General features: G+C 52.7%; 1 protein-coding gene across 3 annotated transcripts; it reads left to right on the top strand.

Annotated features, from left to right (window-relative positions):
• Nucleotides 1-802: 802 nt before the first annotated feature.
• Nucleotides 803-16552, top strand: ABHD6 (abhydrolase domain containing 6, acylglycerol lipase). 3 transcript variants are annotated; one of them, XM_064453803.1, is made up of 10 exons: nucleotides 803-1015; nucleotides 4699-4769; nucleotides 6342-6488; nucleotides 9953-10109; nucleotides 10523-10636; nucleotides 10861-10993; nucleotides 12258-12415; nucleotides 13244-13298; nucleotides 13774-13874; nucleotides 14642-16552. In XM_064453803.1, the coding sequence occupies exons 3-10, from the start codon at nucleotides 6370-6372 to the stop codon at nucleotides 14816-14818; spliced, it is 1014 nt and encodes a 337-aa protein (XP_064309873.1). In that variant the 5' UTR covers nucleotides 803-1015; nucleotides 4699-4769; nucleotides 6342-6369; the 3' UTR covers nucleotides 14819-16552. The 3 variants fall into 3 exon arrangements, with proteins under 3 accessions (XP_064309873.1, XP_064309871.1, XP_064309872.1); XM_064453801.1 differs by having other exon boundaries at nucleotides 804-1015; nucleotides 4699-4768; nucleotides 6345-6488; XM_064453802.1 differs by lacking the exon at nucleotides 803-1015 and having other exon boundaries at nucleotides 4558-4768; nucleotides 6345-6488.
• Nucleotides 16553-22426: the final 5874 nt, after the last annotated feature.

Genomic DNA, 22426 nt, shown 5'->3' with positions numbered 1-22426 from the left:
GGGATGCAGTGCTGCATTCCCCTTTGTATGTCTGTGGCAATTGTACCACACCCCATTTCCCCCCCCCCCCCCCGTTGTATCCATCCTTGTTGTAACCCTGTTGCAGCCATACCACATTCCAGTTTTTATCCCTGTTGCATCCCCATGGCAACTCCATTGTACAACTTCTGTAGCCTCGTTGCATCCTTCTCGTGTCCCTGCTGTGCCTCCTTCACATACCCCCTTATACCCCTGTTGTATCCCTGTTGCAGTTGCATTGCATTCCCCACGGTACCCCCTTGCACCCTGTCATATTCCTCCCCTCGCACTCCCTGTTGCATGGCCTCTTGAACTGCTGCACTGCATCCCTGTTGCAGCCACGTTGCGTTGCCTCTTGCACCCCCAATTGGAGGGCTATCGCATCCCCCTAAGCATCCCCACTGTATCCCTAAACAGCTGCCTTGCATTCCTTTTGCAACCCTGTTGTATCTCCCTTGTACCCCTATTGCAGCCCCCTCCCACTCTGTTTTATCTCCTTCACGCTCCCTTTGTACCTACCTCATTGCAGCCTCCTTGCTCCTTTGTCGTATCCCCATTGCAGCCTCTTTGCATCCCCCTTGCACACCCCCATTGCAGTGCCACTGCGTCCACCTTGCAACCCCGTGGAAACCCCATTATGTCCTGCAGTTATACCCGTTACACCCCCCTTGCACTCCAGTTGCATCCCCCCCCCCCCACCGTTGTACCCCTCCTTGTCTCCTCATGGAAGTCCCATTATGTCCCCCTCCGCATCCCCCCTTAGCACCTCCCCCCTTTCAACCCTCTTGCAACCCAGTTGTATCCCCTCTCCATCCCCCCTTCCGCAGCCCCCCGCACGGCACCGCGCACAGCCGCGCTGCATCCCCGCCTCGCCGCCCCGGCACCGGCGCGGAGGGAGGGACGGAGGGACGGAGGGACGGACGGTGGGAGCAACGGAGCCGCCGTGTTTCGCCGCTCAGCGCTGCCATTGCGGCCCGGCCCGGCTCGGATCGGCACGGTGAGAGGCGTGCAGGGGGGATACGGGGCTGAGGGTAGCGATGCCAGGACCGGGGAGGACCTGGGAGTTCAGCCCGGCACCGCTGGGGTTGGGGAGGGGAGTGGGCAGGAGATCAGAGGCAAAGCCAAAATGCAAGAAATAATTTAATATACATATATATTTATAAGATGTAATTAATTTGCCTTAAAATCGCCCCTCCCCCCAAAAAAAATTTTCAGAAATCGGGGCACAAAGGGGAGGAGAGCGGCGTTGCATCTCAGCGGCTGCTCCTTAGAGGATGCCGTCATTTTGCTGGAGGACGATGCTTGGGGGGAGGGACTGTGTGCTGGGAGAGGGGACCTGGAGGTGACCCCCGGTACCCCTACTCCATCTCTCCTCACCTCTTTCCTATCCCCCACCCCTCCTCCGCTCCCGGAGAGGGCTGAGTCCGGGCGCACTCGTGACATCAGATGTGTCGTGCGTCCTCCGCCGCATGTGCGTGCAGCGGGACGAGGATGGCGATGGCAATGGCGATGGGATCCGGAAGGAGGAAAGGCACGTTATGAATTTCTAAACCAACGGCTGGCTGGCAGCACAGCCTGCTCTGGTCGTGCTTTTCAGCCGCCTTGTCCGCAGGCTGGTTGGCAGTGACACTGACAACTCGTCCCTGCGTGTTCCCAGGCTGGGGCGCAGCAGTGGGGCTGCGTGCCAGCCCGGACTCTCCGGCTCACGTTTATGAGCTGTGTTGCATAGATACAAATGGGTCAGAAATGCACGTTTTGTGAAATGGCGCTGCAGAAATAATGAGCTCATTTCTGCCTTCTATAAATAAATGAAGGTGAAAGGGTGCATTTCCTACTCCCAGCCCTCCAGAGGCTGGATTAAGACCAGGAGAGCTGTCTGGCTGATGGACAGAGATCTTTCAAATATTAATAAATCTAAAATTATAACTTCACCGTCACTTGCATCTAAAAGATCATGCTGTAAAATATACCACTGTGGAACTGTAATATTAGCTATGTCACTGTTTACGGTCAATATTATTTTCCTGGCTGTTGAGGATGCCAAGGGGGAGGCAGTTTCAAACGGAAGTGGCTTGCTTGCATGTTTGGGGGTTTTTTTCTTACACGGTTAGCGGTGTGAGTCAGGGTTTCCGAGGGCCCCATCTCAGCTGCTGAGGCCCATCAAAGCCCCCTGTTTCTGCAGATGGATCTTAAAATTGGTTGATGTTTCTTCTTTTCAAGTTCTTCAAAAAATATATTCAAGTATGCCTATATGTGCTGCTTAGCTTTCAGCTATTCGGAGTTTTTAAATCTATTGTCAGTAAGACTTGAGTTGCTCTGGGAGCAGGGAGAGGTAAGCAAAACGCCAAGTACAGGCAGCAGCCCTACTTTTGCAGCCCAGTCCTGATGAGCACAGCCTGACCTTTGTGTTTGAATTTTGGCACGTCTGGTCAGTGAGCACACGTGTGTGATTCCTGCATTGTGAAAACCCTCCCTGGCCTTGCGTGGGGCTGCCCAGCACATTAGCTGCTGCTCTTCCCTTCCCAGCTGAGTCCCTCTGCCTTGTCAAGGCTTTTGTGCTGCAGTCCCCCAACATGCTCCCCCAGCTACCCCTTGCCAGCTCTTGCCTTGTCAGAGAGGTTGACTCTGAGACCTGTTCTGTGAGAGATGCTGATCCTGGTGAAAAGCCTCCAGGTCCCCCTGAGTAACAAACCCTGCTGCTTTCACATTTCTGGGATTGCTTTTTTTTTTTTTTTTTTTTTTAAGCTAAATGCATTTTTCTGATCCCATGCACTGGGGTCCGCTGCTGCATCTTACATGGGGCTTGGAAAAAATCAATATATACACCTGAGTTGCACTGTTGGGTCTTCTCCAGCCTCCCTGGCATGACCCAATGAGCCTGAAAGAGAAAAAATAACAACGCAAATTCAGCCTTTGCACACAGTAATTTATTATCCCTTTGTCTGGTGGCCCTGGAGACTGTCATCAACATGCTGTGCTCTGTAGCAACCTGCAGCCCCCTCCTGCCTCTTGGCCCCCCTGTTTGCAGGTGGTGAGGTACCTGCTTGAATTTGGTGCAGGGAAGGAAGTAGGAGGCAAGTGGAGACATGAAGCCTCCCCTTAGCATCTGCCTTTGCTTCATCCATGCCATTACCTCAGGCAGCTGGTCTGGGGGGCTCCTCTGAGTTGGGACACAGGGGCCATGGTTGTTAGTGCCTGAGGCTTGGCTGCCATCATGGGAACTGGTGCTCCTGGTTTGGCATCCTATGCCCTGCCAGCTGTGCAGCCCACTCAGCCTTATCACTGCCGTGATCACACAGCATTTATCAGAGTTGCCTAATTGATGTTTACAATTTGATTTTTGAGGTACCTGGAGACCCTTCCAAGAAGGTAGTAGCAATTCTTGGGGCTGTTGGCTGTGGCTCTTGATCACAGGGTGCTCAAAGTGATGGATGTTCTGTGGTCTGAAGCCTTACAGCTGTTACCACAGGGCTTGTTTTTATTTTTAAGCCCATGATGTCTCTCTAGTGGGTAACAAAGGACTGTGCCAGGGTCTGGGGCAATGCTGCCTGCTCCCATCCCTGGTGCTGGTGGGGCAGGGAGGGTGCATGTCCCCTGGGAAAAGCACCATCGCAGGGGGTTGGCACCACAGGTGTTCCTATGTGGCTTTGGGGAGCCTGTGTCCCTGCAGTGCTACTGGGTGCAAGGGTGGCTTTATGGGGGTGCTGGGGGGCCAGGGTGATTGATGGTGGCTGCCCCTGACTGTGCAGCTGGGCCTGCTGGTGTTTCCTTTCCCACTGCCTCCATCAGGGATAATCATAGAAATTGGTGGTGATGCTCTGCCTACACAGGAGGAGGCTTGGCTGTGCAGCAAGGCTCCCCGAGCATCACCCCCCGCCCAGGCACCCATGGCTGGCGGGGGCTCTGAGCAGGGCTTGCTGGGTGCGCGTGGCCAGCATTGGGTGCTGGGTTCACGTGGTGAGCAGCAGCTGCATGACCCTGACGAAATGCTCCAGCATGATGGGGCTGACACTCCCAGCCCTACAGCTGTGGCAGGAGGGGATCTCTCAGGGATTTTCTGGCTCAGTGCAGACCTGGGCACTCATGTGGGGAGTTCTGGTGTTGCTGCTGTGCCTCCAGCTTGAATTTCCGCGGCCAGAAGCTGCAGGCAAGTTTAGGCCAGCATTTTCCTGCCTCTCCAATAATTTCCTGCAGCTGTGCTACGCTTCAGCCTGACTCGCAGAGGGAACACTTGGGAGAGAACTGAGACCACTTGGAAAATTACATTTAAGACGAAGAGGAAGGGGATGGGAAGCAGCTTAGCTGGCTTTGTTCTAATAGCTGTAATCACCGAAAGCACAACCATGAGCCCCGTTTCGCTGGGTGCCGCACAGCCCTGTTGCGGTGGGGGCTGCTGGCAACGGCTCTCCCCGCTGCGCCATGCCAGCTTTTGCTTCATCTCTGATGGCAGCTTGCACTTTGTTCCTGCTTGGAACAAGTGCCCTCGTTTGGCTTTATTGCACAAAAGACCATATTTACATAAATAGGGGAAAGGTTAGTCAGAAGGTGAAGATGTGGCATCTTGAAGGGAAGCCAGTGGCTTAAATAATCCAAACTTGCCGTCTCACCCAGCTACCAAGTCTGAAAGGAGGAAAAAAGCTGGAGTACGATTTTAAGCTTTTTTTTTACCTCTTCCAACAGCGTTTTCAGACACCACCACTACCCACAGAGAGCAGGACCTGTGCCGAGAGGACGAGGAGATCTCTGCAAAGTAAGCTGGGCTTTTTAAAGGCTTTCTCCTTGTTTTAGTTTCCAAGAGCAGCCTGCGTGTTTCCTGTGCTTTCCCCTAGCTGCAACCTTCTCTTGTTACGGGTCACCGATGGGGATGATGGTGATGTTCTGTGCTTAATTTCTTCCCTGTTTTAGTGACATAGCAAAAGGCAGCAACTGATCTCAGGTGGGCTCCCGTGCAGACCTGCTCTCAGGTACAAGGTTTAGCTGTTGCACAAAGTGTTTATTTATAACCAAGTCACGCAGAGATCAAAGATCTTTCTACAAAATCTTAATTAAACGAATAATGGTGTGTTCTTGCGGGTTGAAGAAGGAAATGAGGTTTAGTGTTGTTAAGGAAGCGCCTGGTGGAAATATTTACAGTATTTCTCAAATTTCAGTTATTCTTGTTTTCCCTAGAGCAAGAGGGCAAACCTGGCTGTTGCTTCAGAGGTTCTGTAAACTGTTTTTCTTGGTCGTGTGTAATGCGTGGGTTTGATGTGATTCTGTGTGATGTTGTTGGAGGGGGAGAGGATGTGACTGCAGAGATTCAGTTCCTGCTTCATGGCATAACATACAACATACCACATACCGCTGTGAGTCTTGCAGGAAACAGGAATAAATCTGCCTGTCCAGGCACAAAATGTGGTGGTGATGATGGGGGGATGGCTGGTGGGAAAGCAGGCACTGGAAACATCTCGTTTTAGAAATGTGTGACAAAAGAGCTAGCACCAAGGAAAGGGTGAGACATGAGTTGGTTAGCAGCAGGAATTAGAGATGTGTGTGCGACAGGGTTTAATCTCTTAATGAGAAAAACATATCCCAGCCGTCTGAGGTGGGGTGAGTTCAGGGATGAGCACAGCATTGTGTGACAGTTTGCCCTTGCACCCTGTGTCCTCCACCTGCTACCCCTGAGGTTTGTGTGAAGGGTGCTTGGGAGCTGGAATGGAACCTGTGATCGACAGCCAGTGCAAAATGCCCATGGGGCAGGAGCAAGGACATGGGCACAGGGATGAATTTGTCTCAGATAAGGGCTGGTTGCCAGAGCACCCTGCCAGGTTGTTTCCTTCAGTTCCCAAGCCCATTAATAGGCTCTGCTCCCTTGATTAGTTGGTGCCTGTGTGGAGCAGTAATGAGAGCCGGGCTCAAGCCATCAATTCTAGGTCAGTGGTTGTGTGCTGGGGATTTGGGATTGGGCAGGGGGAGGGGAGCCAGAGCTGCATGCCTGCCTCCAAAAAGCAATGTGGAGCCTGTGTTAAGGCAGCCCTGCCTGCACCCATCAGGGAGGAAAGGCTGCCTACACCCATTGGGGTGGGGCGGGGATGGGGGGGGCAGTGTTTTGCCCTTGTGCAAAGTGCCAAGGGCCATGTGGTATCCCATCACCCCAGATGCGGTCTGTGCCTGTTAGGAGACTCATTGCCCATTTGAGATATGCTCTCCTGAGAGGAGAGCATCACAATAATTAGATCCATTGAGGAGCCAGAAGAAATAATCAAGTTTTAAAGCTGATCTCATTTAGCATCAACTTTTCAGTGTCTCTGGTGTTTAACCTCTGGACCTTCCCTAACTGCGGGCAGGTGAGGCCGGGCAGTGAAGAGCAGCATGGACCTGGATGTGCTGAACATGTTTGTCATTGCTGGTGGCACCCTGGCCATCCCCATCCTGGCCTTCGTGGCCTCCTTCCTCCTCTGGCCCTCAGCGCTCATCCGCATCTACTACTGGTGAGTTCATCAGCCCAGCTGATCTCATTTTAGTGCAGGGGTGGAATTACTGCTGGTCCGAGCAGGCCCCTGCACCCTCGCACACACACACAGGTGCACAAAATGCTGGTGGGCAGCAAGGCAGTGCAGACAGAGGTGGGTGTTCCTGCCCATGATGGCAATAGGAGCTGGTAAGGTGCGGTTTTCCAGGGGCATACTGGCTGTGTGTAGCTTTAAGCCTCTCTGGGAGAAGAAAATGTCATTTTCTTATTGCTTTTTTGCTGCTGAGGAAAAACCAGGCTTATGTCTGTTGGGGCTGCCTCAGCGGGGCTGCACGACATCTCCAAACCTTTCTGGATTGTTTCCCCTAAGGATGGGATTGCAGCTGGGAAAAGCATCGCTGTTGCTACCTGTCCCCCAGCCTGGCAGCCCCAGCAGGCTGGACACCTCCTGCCTTGTCAATGCAGCCATTGGCATGGGTGTCCCCAGCTCTGCCATGGCTCCCTGGGCTCACGCACTCCCTCCTGGTTAACAGCCTGCTCAGCAGGCAGGGACACTTCTCTCCCTAGTAGTTAGGGCTGAGGCTTTTCTCATTCTCTCCCTCTCTTCTAGGCTGGAGCATCAGAGAAGATGGAATGATGCTTTTCCTTACCCCCTTGCATCTCATCCTTTCTGATTAACAGCAGGCAGGCACTACATCCGTCAGTCATTGTCTGTCCCTGGAAATCAGTGATAAGCATGCTGGTGGCTTTTCTGCCTGGGTTTGTTGCAGAGGAAGGTTGGAATAATGTTCCCTTCAGAAGCCAGGGCAGTGTCTGATCACCCAGCGTGGGCAGCAGCAGGCAGTGCGGCAGGCTGCCCTCACATGCCACTGGCAGATGGTGACTCCTGCAGTTTTGCTCATGGGGTGTTTCCAAATCAAAGTGACCTCATGTGAGAGAAGGATGTTAACTCACCCCAGCACTCAGATGCAGCAGCATGATGAAGCCTGTTTTTCTAACAGTGCATTTATTAGCAACCTTTTAATCATGGCATCTGGGGGCTGACAGAGGAGAAGGAGGATAGGATAAAACTCCAGCAACAGGATCAGCATGGGAGAGAATTTATTCCTGTTGTACATCGCGTGGGGACATGCAAGGACAAATGTTGCTCTGCAAAGGACAGCAGGCAGTATGACAGCCTCTCCTGCCCTGGGGATGTTAGGGCTGGTGCCCAGGGCCAGGTCCAGACAGTACCAAGTTTCTCAGTCAAAGGGATTTTTTTTTTCCTTTGAATATATGAGAGGCTGGTGGAAGCCAGGGAGGACCCTGATAGGCTCAGGTTCATAGGAGGATCAGTGGAGAAACGCTGCCATGCCAGAGAAGAGTGAGTGTGATTGGGGTGAAGCCTTCAGATGGATGCAGGTAGGGGTGGCAGGAAATGGCAAAGGAGGCGAAAGGGGCTGATGCTGGGGAGCTTTGAAGAGCTGGGTTGAGTGGGAGGTAGAGAAGAGCCTGCCTCCTTGTCCTTCGGGGTTGCAGATTAGGGGCTGAGTGCAAATGCACTGTGGGTAGGTCTGGATTAGGGAGGGAGCGTGTGAGCAGAGATCAGCAGGGCTGTTTTCTTTTGAAGGGCAAGTGCCCCCATCTCTCTCTCTCTTCCAGTGTTTCTGGTAGCATTGGCATCTTTCAGGAGTGACTGGGATGGTATGTGTTTCATGGGCACCTCGTTTTTTAGGGACAGTGGGTGAGAAGAGCAGGTTTGCCTCTTACTCTTCCTTTCCTATTTGCTTCTTCCAGGTTGGATTTTTTGGGGTGAAATTGTTGTTTCCCCATCAGCAGAGGCAGGAAAGGGGGTAGGCAGCATGCCATGCTGCCCCACCTTTCAGCCCCATGCAGCTCCAGCTTTGTGGCACCACTCCTGGGAGGTCCATGGGAGGTCCCCAGGGATGCTTCTCCCACCACTCACTGACCCCCTCTCCCTCCTTGCTGCTGCTCTGTGTCCTCAGCTGGCGCGGCCAAGGGTCATGCAGGGTCCCCGTCTCTGATGGCCTCACTCCCTCCCCTGCTGCTAATGCGCCTCCCTGCCAGGCCTGACGTCCAGGGCTGCTCCGCTGACCCTGGCTGCAGAGCCTGCCTGCTCTGCCACCAGGGGTTAATCCGTTTAGCTGCTGCCACTAAGGATGTTAACAACTTCCGAGGGATCAGTTCAGCTTTGCACAGATTATTTTGCCTTCTGCTGAATTGATCCATCAGGATCAGTTTCTAAAAATGTTATCATCTTCCCCATCGGTAGTTTACACCAGTGCCTTTGAGGCGAGGACTCTTAAGACACTTATTCAGGGAGAAATTCACCCCTCCTTGTAGGACCAGTACAGAGCCGAGATGCTGCTTAAATCCCACTAACTCCCTCCAAAAAGGGATTATGCTAAAAGAGGATTGCACTATGCATAAGCTTTGAGAGGGCAGGGAGCTAGGACAGCCCAGCAGCGTTGGTGACCTTGCTCTTATGTCTCAAATAAATTCTGATGTCGCATATAAAAGTATTTGCCAGTATCTTGGCCATCAGGTGTAGCCCAGTAGTTGTCCTGACAAGAGTTACGTCTGAGCATAGGGGAAATGCAGACAAAGCATGCCTGCTCCTCTGTCTTAGGCTGCACGTACACATCATGTGTGCAAAGTGTCACCGATAATCTCTGCCCACGTTCCCCCTGGCTGGCAGTTTCACTGCATCCTCTTTGAGCAAGCTGCAAGTGTACACTGGCAGGAGCTGTCTGTCTTTTTGCTTTCAAAGGAATAACCCAGGTTTCCTTGGGTTAGCCCAGTATCTTCTGAGGTGTTTGACCCTGTGTAAGGATGGTTCCCTCCAGTCCTTTGCGTGTGCGTAAAAGCATTTTTAAAGATCATCTAGTTGGCATACAGGAACCAGGTTTCTGTGGTGCTCCTGGTGACACGGTTGTTTTGGCTGGGATCGGTATGTTTGTCTATGGGCTGATGTTGTCCCATGGCTGCAGGGCTGTGAGGCTGTGACTAAATAAACCTGTGACAGATCCACCTTACCCACCTGGAACATGTGCCTCCCTTGGCCCGCCCTTCCTGCACACTGCCTTGCCACGTGTTCCACCTTCCTCTCTTGAGCTTCTCATACCAACATTTGGCTGTTTTCAGTTTTAGAGTTGTTATTTTGGCCCATTTCCATTGCCAAATTAGTTGGTCGTTTTTGAGGTTGTTAACATAATGTCTCCACAAGCCATCTGCAGTGCAGCCATGAATATCCAGCTGCCAGTACTACACATGTAAGGGATCACATGTAAGCACAAGGTTTGGTCCAGGGACCAGATGCTCAGAATTAGTCCCAGTTAGGGCCGTGACAGCACTGGTGTGAGCCCAACCTAACTGGCCTTAGCAAACCAGCAAATTTCAGCTGAGTTTGGACCTGTCACCTGGCTTATATTGTCACAGGGAGCTCTTACCTCGCTCACTGCTGTTGTTTTCTCCTTTTTCCAGGTACTGGCGCCGAGCCTTGGGTATGCAGGTTAGATACGCAAACTATGATGACTATCAGTTTTGTTATTCCTATAGAGGGAGACCTGGATACCGACCATCCATCCTGATGTTGCATGGGTTCTCAGCCCACAAAGACATGTGGCTGTCTATAGTCAAGGTGGGACTCCATTTCTATCATACCGCTACTTAGTGAGAATCAATGGTCCTGGGCTTGAGGGCAGTGTGGGGACCCAACAGTTGCATGCATTGGATGCGGACTGCTGTAACATGCTAGAAATACCCTCCTTAGCTCTGTGCTCATTGCTTGTTGGATGCCTTTCATCCCTATGACATGCAGAGCTGCAGGGGAAGAGCAGTACGTACCTGCCTCCTCCATGGGAAGCAAGTCTTGGCCGTGGTTTCTCATCATGTCATCCTTGGTATATTAGCTGACTAATTCTGGTGCACGCATAGCCAAGGGCTGCTAGGAGGAGAGCGACTGCCTTGCTTCCACCCATGGTCACCAGTTTCCACCCCTGGGCTTTGCAGATGTTCCCCTGCACCATAACCACCCCTGGTTTGTTTCTGCAGTTCCTGCCAAAGAACCTGCACTTGGTGTGTGTTGACATGCCTGGGCACGAGGGCACAACCCGCTCAGCCTTGGATGATTACTCCATTAGCGGGCAAGCTAAGAGAATACACCAGGTAACAACCCAGCGTCGCATTGCCTCTGCAGAGGGATGCAGGGATGTGAGGGAAGTGGGGACATGAGGGATGCTAAGCCCTATGAGCCCTGCCTTGTGCAGCTGTGCTCCCTCCCTTCCCAGCCAGCCAGAGTGACTGACCTCAAGCTTTTGAGTTGAATTTCTCTATTGACCCATGTCATTTCCTCCTCTCCCCTAATAACATCCCTTCTGCTCCCCTGCCAGTTTGTGGAGTGCATCAAGCTGAACAGAAGGCCCTTTCATCTGGTTGGCACTTCCATGGGGGGAAATGTTGCCGGCGTCTATGCTGCTCAGTACCCAGAAGACATTTGCAGCCTGACCCTTATCTGTCCTGCAGGTGGGCAATGCAGGGGAGGCGACATGAGGAGAGGGCAAGCAGGAGTTGGTGCAAAAGCCCACAGCAGCAAAATAGGCTTTTAGTGCAAAGCATTTTGAAAAAATTTGTATGTACAGTCTGAAAAACTCTGGCAGGGCATGGGAGGAAATCACAGCCTTGTCTTGACTGCTCTTCTCCAGGGTTTTGGAGTTTGCTGCATTGTGCTGTGTTTAGAGCTGGAACTAGGGCAAATGGGATAAGTCCTGCTCTGGAAGAAAACGTGTTTGCCCTTGGAGGGGCAGCTGTTTTATGTGGCACATCCATAGCCTCTCAGTTCTGGAGGGGCAACCCAGGCGGCAATGGGAAAATCTTCCCTACTCTGGCCACTTGAAAGCCCCTGAGTGCTGGAGGGCTTGGTCTTTGGAGGCTGGAGAGCTCCATCTTCCCACATTTAGGTGCTCCCATGTTTGGGTGTTCCAAGCAGGAAGACACTTTGGGGCCAGGTACAGGTCAGTGGGGTGTCCCTGTGCCCACACAGCACCCCTCCATCCCCACCGTCCCCTTGGCCAGGGGGCTTTGTGGAGCCTGGGCATGACATGGAGCAGGAGGCACAGGCGTTTGGCAGGGAGTTTCTCTTCCAGGGAAGGCTTTGCTGCATACCGGGTGTTATATCAGCTCCTTCCCCTTCCTACGGAAGGAAAGCAGCTCCCAGATAAGAAATAAGTAATGAAGCAAAGTGAATGTTACTTAGCTACCAGGCTCTGGGGGTGGCAAGGTTCCCCCTCCTCTCTGGGAGAGGTGTTGGTTTCTGGATGTGAAACCTCTCTGCAGAGAAGTTTGGGGTTAAGCTGCTGGGGGATTTTTCCCTGCAGTGGTGCATATGGATGGGGCTTCTGAAATTTTCTGTCTGACCCTTTTCTGTGGCAGGCTGGGCACAGGCATTAGTATTTGCATTTGCTGTCCACATGAAAATAAACACTACAGCTTTTGCCAAAGTATTCATGCCTGTCTACAGGGAATACACCTCATGTTGCATCAGCCCACGGGGCTCAGTGGTGTCAAGCCCCGGAGCAGGAGGGGGTTGGGGTATCTCTGGGTGCATATTAAGGTTGCTGTATGTACAGATTTTATTTCCCCGCTCTATTTTAAGGGATTTTTTTAATGATTGAGCAAGCAGAAGGCTAGAGGCAGGGATGATGGAAGTCCATACAGTGGTTCTCTGTCACTGGGACTGTTGAGGTCTCGTCCAGGTTTTAGCTTGTGCCCCACTTCTCATTCAACCCAGGCTTGCCTAGTACCACTGACAGCAAGTTCATTAAGCAGCTCCGGGAGCTACAAGAGTCAGACTGCATCGACAGGATCCCTTTAATTCCCTCGACTCCTGAGGAGATGGCAGATATGCTGAAGCTTTGCTCCTATGTTCGCTTCAAGGTGCCGCAGCAGGTGAGGAGCCTGGGTTGGCTGCAGCAGCCGGGCAAGGGGGTCTTGGGAGGGGGGCAGGTTTGCTTCTCCCTGAGCAGCCTATGTAGTGACAGCTGAGGCAATGCCGGGAGCAGAGCCAGTGCTGCCATCCCCTCATCACCCAGACAGGACACCCCCGGCCTGCTCCCAGCACCTTTCCAGCACTTTCCCTTCAAATGCACTTTTCCCAGCTCCCTCTGGCAATGCCTCCTGAACTTCCCTCTCCCGCAGAGGTCTTTGGCAGTGGGCTAGGATGTCGAAGGGTTTTTTAGTAAATATGGCTGGCAGGAAGCATTAAATAACCAACTAAGGCTGTTGCTGTCTGGCCTGGAGGGGGGATTGTTTGTTGCTTTTTAAGCATAAGCTATGGAAATGTTAATCACCTCATTGTCAGGCGAGAGGAACTTGGCTTAAGCTGGTTTTCCTTAGGAAGTCTGGGATGAGTAGATTGGAGAGTAAGAAAAAAATGTAAGGTAATGAATGCCAAGACCTCTTTTTTTGTTGGCAAAAGAATAAAAGAAGAAAGAGAAGCACAGTCATGGCTGAGGCAGCCTGCTGGCGTGGACAGCTGGCCTGGGGGAGAAATTCGTGCTTGCATCAAAAGACAAAAATACTTGTTGCTGAAATACTTGTTACTTAAGCATGGTTGCAACAGCCAGGCATGCTTAGGAAGGAGCTTGTGCCAGGGCCAGGCTATGCAGGGCATGTTGGAGCACGTTCCCATGCTGCACACGGGGCTCTCTCAGGTGTGCTCAGCCCTGTGCAGGCCATGGGTCCCCCCGCAGCAGCTCTCCTCTGCTCTCCCTGCAGATCCTCCAGGGCCTCGTTGATGTTCGCATCCCACACAATGATTTTTACCGGAAATGTAAGTGCATGGCAGCCCCTCCAGCCAAGTTTTCCAGCCGGACCCCTGGGGCATGGAGTTAGGCTGTCCCTGGCCCCTGGGTCCCCTGAATGCTGTGTGGCCCCAGCATCCCCTGCTGCCTTGCTGAGGGTGGGAGGTGGGAGGGGGCAATGTGGTTAACAGATTTGGGGATGATCCTTGGCCGCTGGTAGCAACCCACTGCCACCCCCAGGAGCGATGGGATTGCTGCTTTGCCCTTACTCTCCCAGCTGGCTTGATTAGTTCTAGTACCTATGAGATGAGCTTGGAAGAGGATCCCTCCATAGCAGGGCTTGGTGGCAGTGTAAGGACAGCCTGTCATGGCTCACCCCATCACCCCTACCTGGGGTTTCCCACCAAGGGGATGGTGGCAGGGCTGGCTCGCAGGGACCCCTGCAAGAAGGGAAGGCAAAGCATCTGTCTCAGGTAGGACTGACTCTCCTCTTGCCCCCACTAGTGTTTTTAGAAATTGCGGATGAAAAGTCCAGGCACTCTCTCCACGAGAACATGAACAAGATCAAAGCACCGACACAAGTCATCTGGGGAAAGCAGGACCAGGTACACAGCCCTCTCTGCCTCCCCCATGGGACCATGCCTCCATCTCTGCCCCTGTCCACCCACCGGGGCATGGTGCAGGCTGTGCTGCCAAGCTGTGCGCTGCTCTGCAGTGAGCTGGCACATATGCGTCCCCATCCCCTGTGGGTTTGGACAGAGTGGACAGAGTGGGGTGATGGGTGGAAAGCTGCCAGCCATCATAGGGCCTGAGGGAGGAGAGGGCAGAGCCAGGGCTGCGGAGGGAGGGAGGCAGGTGCCAGCATAGCAGCAGGCAGGGGCTGGGAAGAGGAATAAAGTGCCAGCAAAGAGTTGCAGCTCCTGGCAACTGGGGAGAAATATGCTGTCTGTGGGCAGGCGGTGAGGCAAAGGTACGGGGCTCCTGTCTCTTGTTCCACGTTTCTGTGTAGGGGTGGTTACAGAGGGAGGAGCCAGGGCAGGGGGGTGAGGAGGCAAGCTGCAGGCATGCAAAGGGCTGTGCAAATGCAAAGGTGCAAGCATTTGTTAGCAATGACCCATTTGCACTGAGCTGGCAGCCAAAATGCATCCAAGAGAGTTCCCTGCCACATGCTGAGATAGGCACTGTGCAGCCTCCCGGCCCTGTACCCAGGCATGGGTTCCGTGGGATGGGGCTGCCATCACAAGGACCATGTCCACATCCCTGCTCAGCATCTCACTTGGACTTGCAAAGGCAGCTCCAACAGGGTTTCTATGGTGGTCAGCAAAATCTAGCTCTGCCCGTGGGAGTGACTATTTTTTCTCCTGCTGTCCAGGTCCTGGATGTTTCTGGTGCCAGTGTTTTAGCGAGCGCTATCCCGGACTGCCACATGTACATCCTGGAGAACTGCGGGCACTCCGTGGTGGTGGAACGGCCCCGCAAGACGGCCAACCTCATCCTGGAATTCCTGGCGCTGCTGCACAGCATGGACAACAACAAGAAGCAGGCATGAGCATGGCGGGGAGCCAAGCACCCACGCCAGGTCTTTTAAATTGTAAAGTACTGCAGCTTTGATAAGTTCTCAGGGATCTTGTACGAATTGGGGTGAATGTGCCAAAGTCCCTGAGGAAGGCAGACTCACTGATACCTAAACCTATAGCACCGCCAGCACAGCGACCTAGGGGTCATTGAGCAACCTCCATAGATACAGGAGCGGAAGCAGAATTTCTCCCTTTTCTACTTAGAAATAAAGTAGGAACAAGCTGAAATTATCAAGTGCTAGCCATGCAGTGTGCTGAAGCTCCTTATGCAGCCACCCACCTTACCTGAGTTACCAGCACGTAGTTGTTACTGACATTTACCTAAACTATATGAGAAACGTAGAAAAGAGGAAGCATCCTGGACTGAGACTTCAAATATTTCTACTACTTAGAGTCCGCCGCGTTGCATGCTGCCGTGCTGTAAGAGAACCCCAGTGCTCCAGGTGTCTGCTCGAGTGCTCTTTGTGTAGCTCCTTAACTTGTGATTTATGCAGAAAACAACAGAAAACTTCATAGGTAGAAGTCCAATGACTGTATGTGCAAAAATGTTTACACTTTGAGTGGGTTTTTTTAAATTCCCGAACTGCTCCTGTGTATATGTAATGCCTTAACATTGCCCAGGGTATGGCGCCCGTGTGCAGCCTGCCTCGCCCAGGGAACGGTTCCCCCTGAGAGGGAACATAGCAAGTGAAAACTCGGGGTGCAGACAGCAGCTTCGCCGCCATTGTGCAAACTGGAGGGACAGAAACTGCGTGGAGCGATTCGGTCCCTGAGCCTGAGTCAGCAATAAGCCCATGGGCAGGGTGCAAGTCAGCAAACTCGGGCAAACTCTTGTCTCAGCTCTTCTATCACGTTGTGCTGCTGAACTTGTTGATGTAAATAACAATTTTCTTAATGAATTCCGTGAATTCTGCGAATGCCAATGTCACTGAAACCAGGTGTGAGGGGTGTGAGTGGGCTACATATGCAAATAGCGTGGGGGTGTGGGCTCCTGAGCTCGCTGGGCAGCAAGGAGGGGGACAGCTCACCTGTGAGGCACTGGGTGGTGGTGTGGAAACGTACAGTGTGCTTGTGCGTCCTCTCGATGTTTTATAACTCCTGACTGAGTGAAATTATAGATAGAACAGGCAACGCAGACAAGCTACGCTTTGCAGCCTGCAAGGTGATGTATGGGGATGGATCCTGCACCTCCCCAGGTACGGCCCCTTGACATATGTCCTGGGGGAGAGGGCTGGTCCTGGTCTCAGCGGGACCCATGACTGCTGGAGGGCAAGGTGGTGCATGGTCCTCTTGAAGGCAAAGCAGCAGGCAGCCATCACCCCTCGGTGACCCCCAGCCCTCCTCAGGGGCTGACACCGGGTGCTGCTAGAGCCCCCCTGCAGACTCGGTACACATGCTTGAGGGGCTGACAGCCATCTTCTTGCCATCTTTCCAAGGTACCCCAATCTGTACATATATCTGAAACTCCCCATCGGCTTCTCTGCTCTTTTTAAGAGAAGAAATATTGTTCTTTTAGAAAATTAGAGATTTGCTGTTAATGGCTTGGTTATTGTTTCTACTACAGGAGTTGATTAAAAAAAATTGCTGATTGTTTAATGTGGTAAAATGCAGAAGAAGTTGTTGGGTATCCATATGGTTTCTCATACGCCACAGATTGCTGTATGCAAAGGATTTATATGGCTATTAAAAATATAGTGATTTAAGGAGTCTGCCATGCAATGACTATTTTTTCCTTTGGAGAGGAAGGGGGCCATGGGGTGGAATGGTGCATGGTACAGGGTACTTGCTCTGCTTCTTCTTTCCTCCCTACGTTTCTGGGAGATGCAGGTTTTGCCTCAAGGAATACTTAATAATGTCAAGAGATATGGTGAAGACTGGGAAGGCTTAAGTCTCATCTCTTCAAAGACAACAGGAGTTTTGCTTTTTTTCCTTTTATTAAGAGAGGTGGCCCTAAACACTCAAGAAGAAAAATAAAACCTCAAGGGGCAGGGGAGTTATGTTTTAAGCACAAAGATTCCTTTTAAAAATCTTGGAAGTGTGTTAAATACCAATTTCAGCTGCAATTACAAGTCTTACTGAATTCATACAGTGTGCTGGGAATAGCGTTACATCAATATCTAGGCAAAAGGTATTTGCATTTCTGCTTTCCCCAGGCAGCTGCTTTGTGTGACAGAGGAGCTGCAGGGAAGGCTAGGGAGCATCCTCCTGGCACCTTGTCCCCCTGCCCAGGCCCTGCTGCCGCACCCTGGCTGCGCTGTAATGCACAGGTCGAGGTGATGGTGGCTGCAGGAAACCTACTGATTACTGCAGCACAGGGGGCCTCTGGGCAGGGGCTGGGGTGGTTCAGGGTGTCTGCATCACACGTTGCAACCTCTCACAGTTTGGTAATAAAAATCCCACGTCTATTTGGGAGGAGGGGTCTGGGTGTAGGCCCTGCTTGCCCCAGCTGCGTGATTCAGGGCAGCTAGAGCTGGCTGCTGCATGCTCTGTCTGTGCCTGTGCCCAAGCCAGCCCTGTAGCAGCTGCTGAGCCCACTGAGGAGAGGCAGGGAGGGAAGCTGCCTGCACCTGGAAAAACAACTGAAAGCACACTTGATACCGCTGGCTGCTATTCCCACTTACCCTCATTTCCGGGTGGGGACCAGAAAAGCCCCATACCGCAGCCCTATGGTCCTGGCTGCAGGGCAAGGGCTGCTCCTGCATTTTCAGCTACTGCCCCCTTGGCACCGACCTTCCTGTGAGACCCAGCTGCTTCCCAGGTAAGGCTGCGTCCCTGGGCTGCACGTGGGGCTCAGGAAGGGGCAGAGGCTCCTGCTGCTCCTGGCAAACTCCTGGCAGGTTTGTCTGTCCTATGGTCAGGGCTGGGGAAACCATGGGGAAACCAGTGGATCTCAGTCACAGTGAGCCTGGGCACTGGGAACCTGCACATAGCCTGAGCATCCTGGTGTGGCAGGACAGAGGGAGTTTGCCTTTTGCTTTGTTGCCTGGTGTTTAATTATTGCCCTCCTTTTAATTATGTGAATAAACAAGGTCTGTCCTGGGGCTGGTCTGGGAAGCAAGGCACAGGGCAGCAGAGGCTTCTATAAAAGCTAAGGAGTCAGCCTTTGATTGTTATGGGTCTTGCCATGGGTGATTCATTGTATCCTAAAATAAGGTTGCAAAACACAGCAGGGCTGGCTTGCTGATAAACTTAATGATGCCTCCCAGCAAGCTGTTTTGCTGCAGAGCATCCAGGGCTGTGGAGGTGCCCGCTGCCCGGCTCCTGGGGTGTTGGTGGGAGCAGGAGGGACAGAGCTGGTGGTAGCTGCTCCTGCACACTCGGTATGTGCCCAGCTGCTGCTGAAGGAGAAAATGTAGTGCCCGTGAAACATAGCCAGCCAGGAAAACCTGAGCTGGGTCCTGCTCCACACAGCTGCAGCCAGATGCTTGTCTGCAGTGGGGAAGCATCTTTCTCCCTTTTTCCCAGCAAAGGAGAATAACAGTATCTACTGCCTTGTGGGGCAGCCCTGCAGAGCATCCTCTGACAAGCGAAGCAATAGTCACAGTGTCTGGCACTGTGGTTGGGTTTGAGTGTCCCCTTCCCCAGCAGCCTGTCACCCGGTTAAACCTCACCTTGACTCAACGTGTTTCACAATCTTCTTGGACACAAACCGTGTTTTTCCCACGGATGGCTGGGTGGGAGCATCCTGGGGCACAGCCCCTCTCACCCACTGTGGGAGGGGGCACTGCAGCCTCCCCACCCATGTCCTTGCACGCTGGGGCACAGCAGAGGCGTGCGCTCCCCGTTATGCCTGCGGCTGCCCTGTGATGTTGTGAGGGTGCCCTGCCTGGGCCCTCCAGCTGAGACTTACAGTGAATGCAAGGAAAACATACAGGATGGATCTGGTGGGTGCTTTTGATTTCGGTTGTTGTTGCTGCTGGGAGGCCCTTTTCTGAACACCAGCCTCTCGGGGGCAGTTTGGGGATTATTCACTGAATTCTTGCCGGGCTACTAGCACTCGGTGGCTTCTCCCTGTCATTCCCTGCCGGACAGCGCTGCCTGCTGCCTCCTGCCCGCAGCATGAGAGACAGCGAGCCTTCATTTTCCTATTCTTACAGGAAAAACTTTGCCTTCGGCTATCTCAATAGGGTCACTGCCCTTTTTTTTTTTTTTTTTTTTAAATGCCCAGCAAATACCTTTGAACAGGGTGCTCTGGCAAGGGCTGTTGCCTGAAGCTGGGTGCCTGGCAGAGATGGGGGGATCATGCTGCTTTCTGAACCTTGCTCTTCCTCAGAAACCCCTATTTCACTCTGGAGCGCAGGACCCATGCACAGCCTTGCTGTGTTGCTCTGCTGATTTTATTTGGTTTTTTTTCTTGCATTCTGGGAAAAGCTGGATGGGAGCTTGGTGAGCTCACCTCCATGGGGAAGTGGCAGGTTTCTGGTAAGGGCACAGGGATTTGTGCTCCAGTGGGTCTGCAGGGCATTCCCCTGGCTTGACCTCTGACTTGTCTTGGTGTAGGCAGCCTGCATTCCTCAGGTGGATAACACAATGTCTTTGCAAGGTACAGGCAAATGCAGCTGCAGAGGAGGCTTCACAGAGGTTTGCCTTGGCCTCTGCCTTTGTAATCCAAGTGTTGGGGAAGCCCAAGAGAGCTCAGGCACTAGGTCAGAGTCTGTGCCTGTGCCCTGTAGGAGCAGCCTGTGCAGCTCCACAGCTCTTACGTGGGGTAGTAGTAATGTAGGGCTGGAAGAAACCTTGAGTGATCATGCAGGCCACCCCTAGATCAACTGCATCAGCCCTCAATAGCCCCATTGGTCTTGGACATCCCACCAGAGCTCCCAGGAGCTGCCAGGCTCACAGGGCATCCTAATGAGTAGCCTGAACCTCTGCTGAAGTTAAAGCTTATTACTTCTCATGTCTCCATCAGGTGCTGGCAGCGTGTTTGTAACTCCCTGAAGCACCCTCTTTCATGTTCACAGACTTGCTGTGTCCAAATAAAACCCTGCAAGCTCTGCCAGCTGCTCCTCCTGTACCTGGAGGGGTAATGCAGGCAGCTGGGCACAAGCTCTGGGCTCAGGCTTTGCTGGCTTCGAACACTGAGTATCTTGCTTCATGAGTGTGTTAAGAGCAAACATCCCAGTCAGCTTGGTTTTAAATAAATAAATAGTAACAATAACAACAACCCCCCAAATGATGTTGCTCAGGCTGTGATTCACCCTTTCCTGCAATCTTGCCTTCTGGCCTGCCTTTGCACTGATTATCCATACCTAAGAGCAGAATCCTGCATTAATCTTTCCAGAATTACACTCTAATTTCATTTCCCCCTTTTTTTGTCTGTTTGCTGAATTCATCTGTATTGTACCCCGGCTCTGCAGTGCATCCCCTTGGGGTGGTCTCAGCTATGTATTAATTAAGCACCCTATCCCCATCTTCCAGATCAATTAGTGAGCTACTGATGAAGTTGCAGAAAACACCGTATCTCCTTCCACTGCCACAGGGAACAGCTGGTAATGAGTGAGAACAGTTTTGCCACATGTTTTGCAGCCACCTTGCAGGTTTGGTTAACCTCAAAATTCCTTATTTCATTGGAAATGACCCATCTCACTTGCCAAAAACCCAACTAAAGAAATAGAGTACCTACTGCTCTCTTTGCCCCAGAGGCCTGTTACCCTATTGCAAAAGAAATTTGATTTGGAGTAACGTGAATAATTTTCATTATCTACCACCCTGCTGGTTTCTAGGTGCTTTGCATCCCCTTTCCCAAGCTGTTCTGGGACACCATGGGGGCCACCTCCAGGTCCAATGACTGGAACAGCCCTCTACGTTAGGGGAAATAAGCCTTGGTGGTATCTGGGAAGTTGGGAAATATTTAGAGTCCTGGCTTTGACCCTATAGGCGGGAGAGAGGTCGCTGGCCTGTTGGAGAACCAGGTGAAGGCTGTCCTTTGGAGGACAAGTGGGGCTGCTTGGGGCCACGGGTGTCGAGGATGGGGACCCTACTGGTTTTTTGTGCCCGTGGGGTCCCAGTCTTCGACACCCACAGCATCCCCACTTTCAGGTCCCCAGGACTACAGCACTTGTGGTGAGGTGGCACCAGGTGGCAGCAAGTGACCAGCACGGGGAGATGCTGCGGCACCCTGCGGGGAGCAGAGGGGAGCCCTGATGCTGCCTGCCCCCCACCCAGCCTGCACCCATCACAGCCCGGCATCCCACTGGGGTCCTGCTCCTTGCTTTGGGCTGATGCCTGGGCAGGGTCTAGCTGCTCTCTGCCCAGGAGCTGGGTGCACTATGTGTCCCCAACCCGTGTGTCACCCATCCAGGGACAAAGCTCAGTGTTCCTCTGTTGTGTTTGGAGCAGGGTGCTCTCGAGGTCAAATTCTCTCCTTCCATAAGATGTCCAGACTTTGAAGTTTAAGGGCAAGTCACCCCTGAAAGGGGTTAAATCATTAACTTGTTTTGCAAGACCCTTGATTTGGCCTGCTGTAACTGAAAGCAACCCCCCCATGCTCCTGGGGATGCTGTCACCAACAGACAAAGACTGTTTCTGAGCTCTGGCACAGAGAGGGAATGATGTGAGGGATACAAAAGGAGAAAACTGGGCATTGCGCCACTGCCAGGACAGTGTTGGTGCGTCCACCACATTCCTTGGGGAGGCTGGAGGAAATGGGGTGATGCATGTGGGATCAAGCACCTTGTACCCCTGGAGAAGTAACGTCAGGCCTTCCATCCTGCACAGCTCAGGAGAGCCTGTTCAGCAGCATCCTCTCCCCTCCACATCTCTATTCAGCACCCACTCACCTGACAGTGTTTCCCAGCTGTGCAACCAGAGTGCCGCAGCCAAGAGGGCTCCTGCAAATCCTCCTGCAGTGTCTGAGAGCTACTAACCTGGATTTGGTTAGTGGGAGACACCTGGCCACAGGCTACCTGGAAATATCATCTGTCTTGCTGCCTGACGTTGGGTTTAGCTACATGTGAAGCCTTAGGAGGCAGCTCTGGTGGAGGCTAGCGTGGCGCAAGCACAGAGCAAATGGGATCAACAGCCTCTTCCTGTTGTGCAATCACTGTGCAGCCCACGTAGAGAATTTTTGGAAGATTTGTCAGGGCTTTTGTGTTTCCAGATAATATTTGTTTGCTTGTTTCAGTCCTGTCTTTCACAAGTGAGGGATTTAAATAGCACAGACTGAGAGGGGGCACAAACCTTGGCTAGTCTTCCCTGAAGCATCGCTTTCCACCCCAGGGGCTCCCCATGCCTACCCCACTGTGCCCTCCAGCAGCCCTCGCCCACCCAGCCCCGACTTCCCTGGTGCATGGTTCCCCTGTCTCGCTGGCTCTGGGGCTGGGATTCTGGCACAAATGTTATTTACAGTTTCGCCTGGCAGCCCGCACATGTTCCTGCCCTTATATAATAGTTCAGCCTGGGGTACAAGCCCACTGATCCATCCCCTGCCCACGCAGGGGGCCCTGGCCTTTGGGTACTGACATCTCCATCCCTGACCTTGTGCTGGGGGGAAGAGATGGCTGAGCTCATCCCACTGGTGTGCAGGGCCCTGGGTGAGCTCTGCTCATGGGGCTTTGGGCTCCTGACTGGGCAGGGCTGAG

Source organism: Phalacrocorax carbo, chromosome 6 (assembly GCF_963921805.1).
Source record: "Phalacrocorax carbo chromosome 6, bPhaCar2.1, whole genome shotgun sequence".
Taxonomy (NCBI): Eukaryota; Metazoa; Chordata; class Aves; order Suliformes; family Phalacrocoracidae; genus Phalacrocorax; species Phalacrocorax carbo.
Note: the sequence above shows the minus strand (reverse complement) of the source record. Positions and strands in the feature narration are given on the sequence as shown.

Coding starts and splice junctions, on each gene's coding strand:
- ABHD6 (XM_064453803.1), top strand. CDS start 6,370: ATGGACCTGGATGTGCTGAACATGTTTGTCATTGCTGGTGGCACCCTG. Junction 12,416..13,243: donor GCTTCAAGGTGCCGCAGCAG/GTGAGGAGCCTG, acceptor CTCTCCCTGCAG/ATCCTCCAGGGCCTCGTTGA. Junction 13,875..14,641: donor TCTGGGGAAAGCAGGACCAG/GTACACAGCCCT, acceptor CCTGCTGTCCAG/GTCCTGGATGTTTCTGGTGC.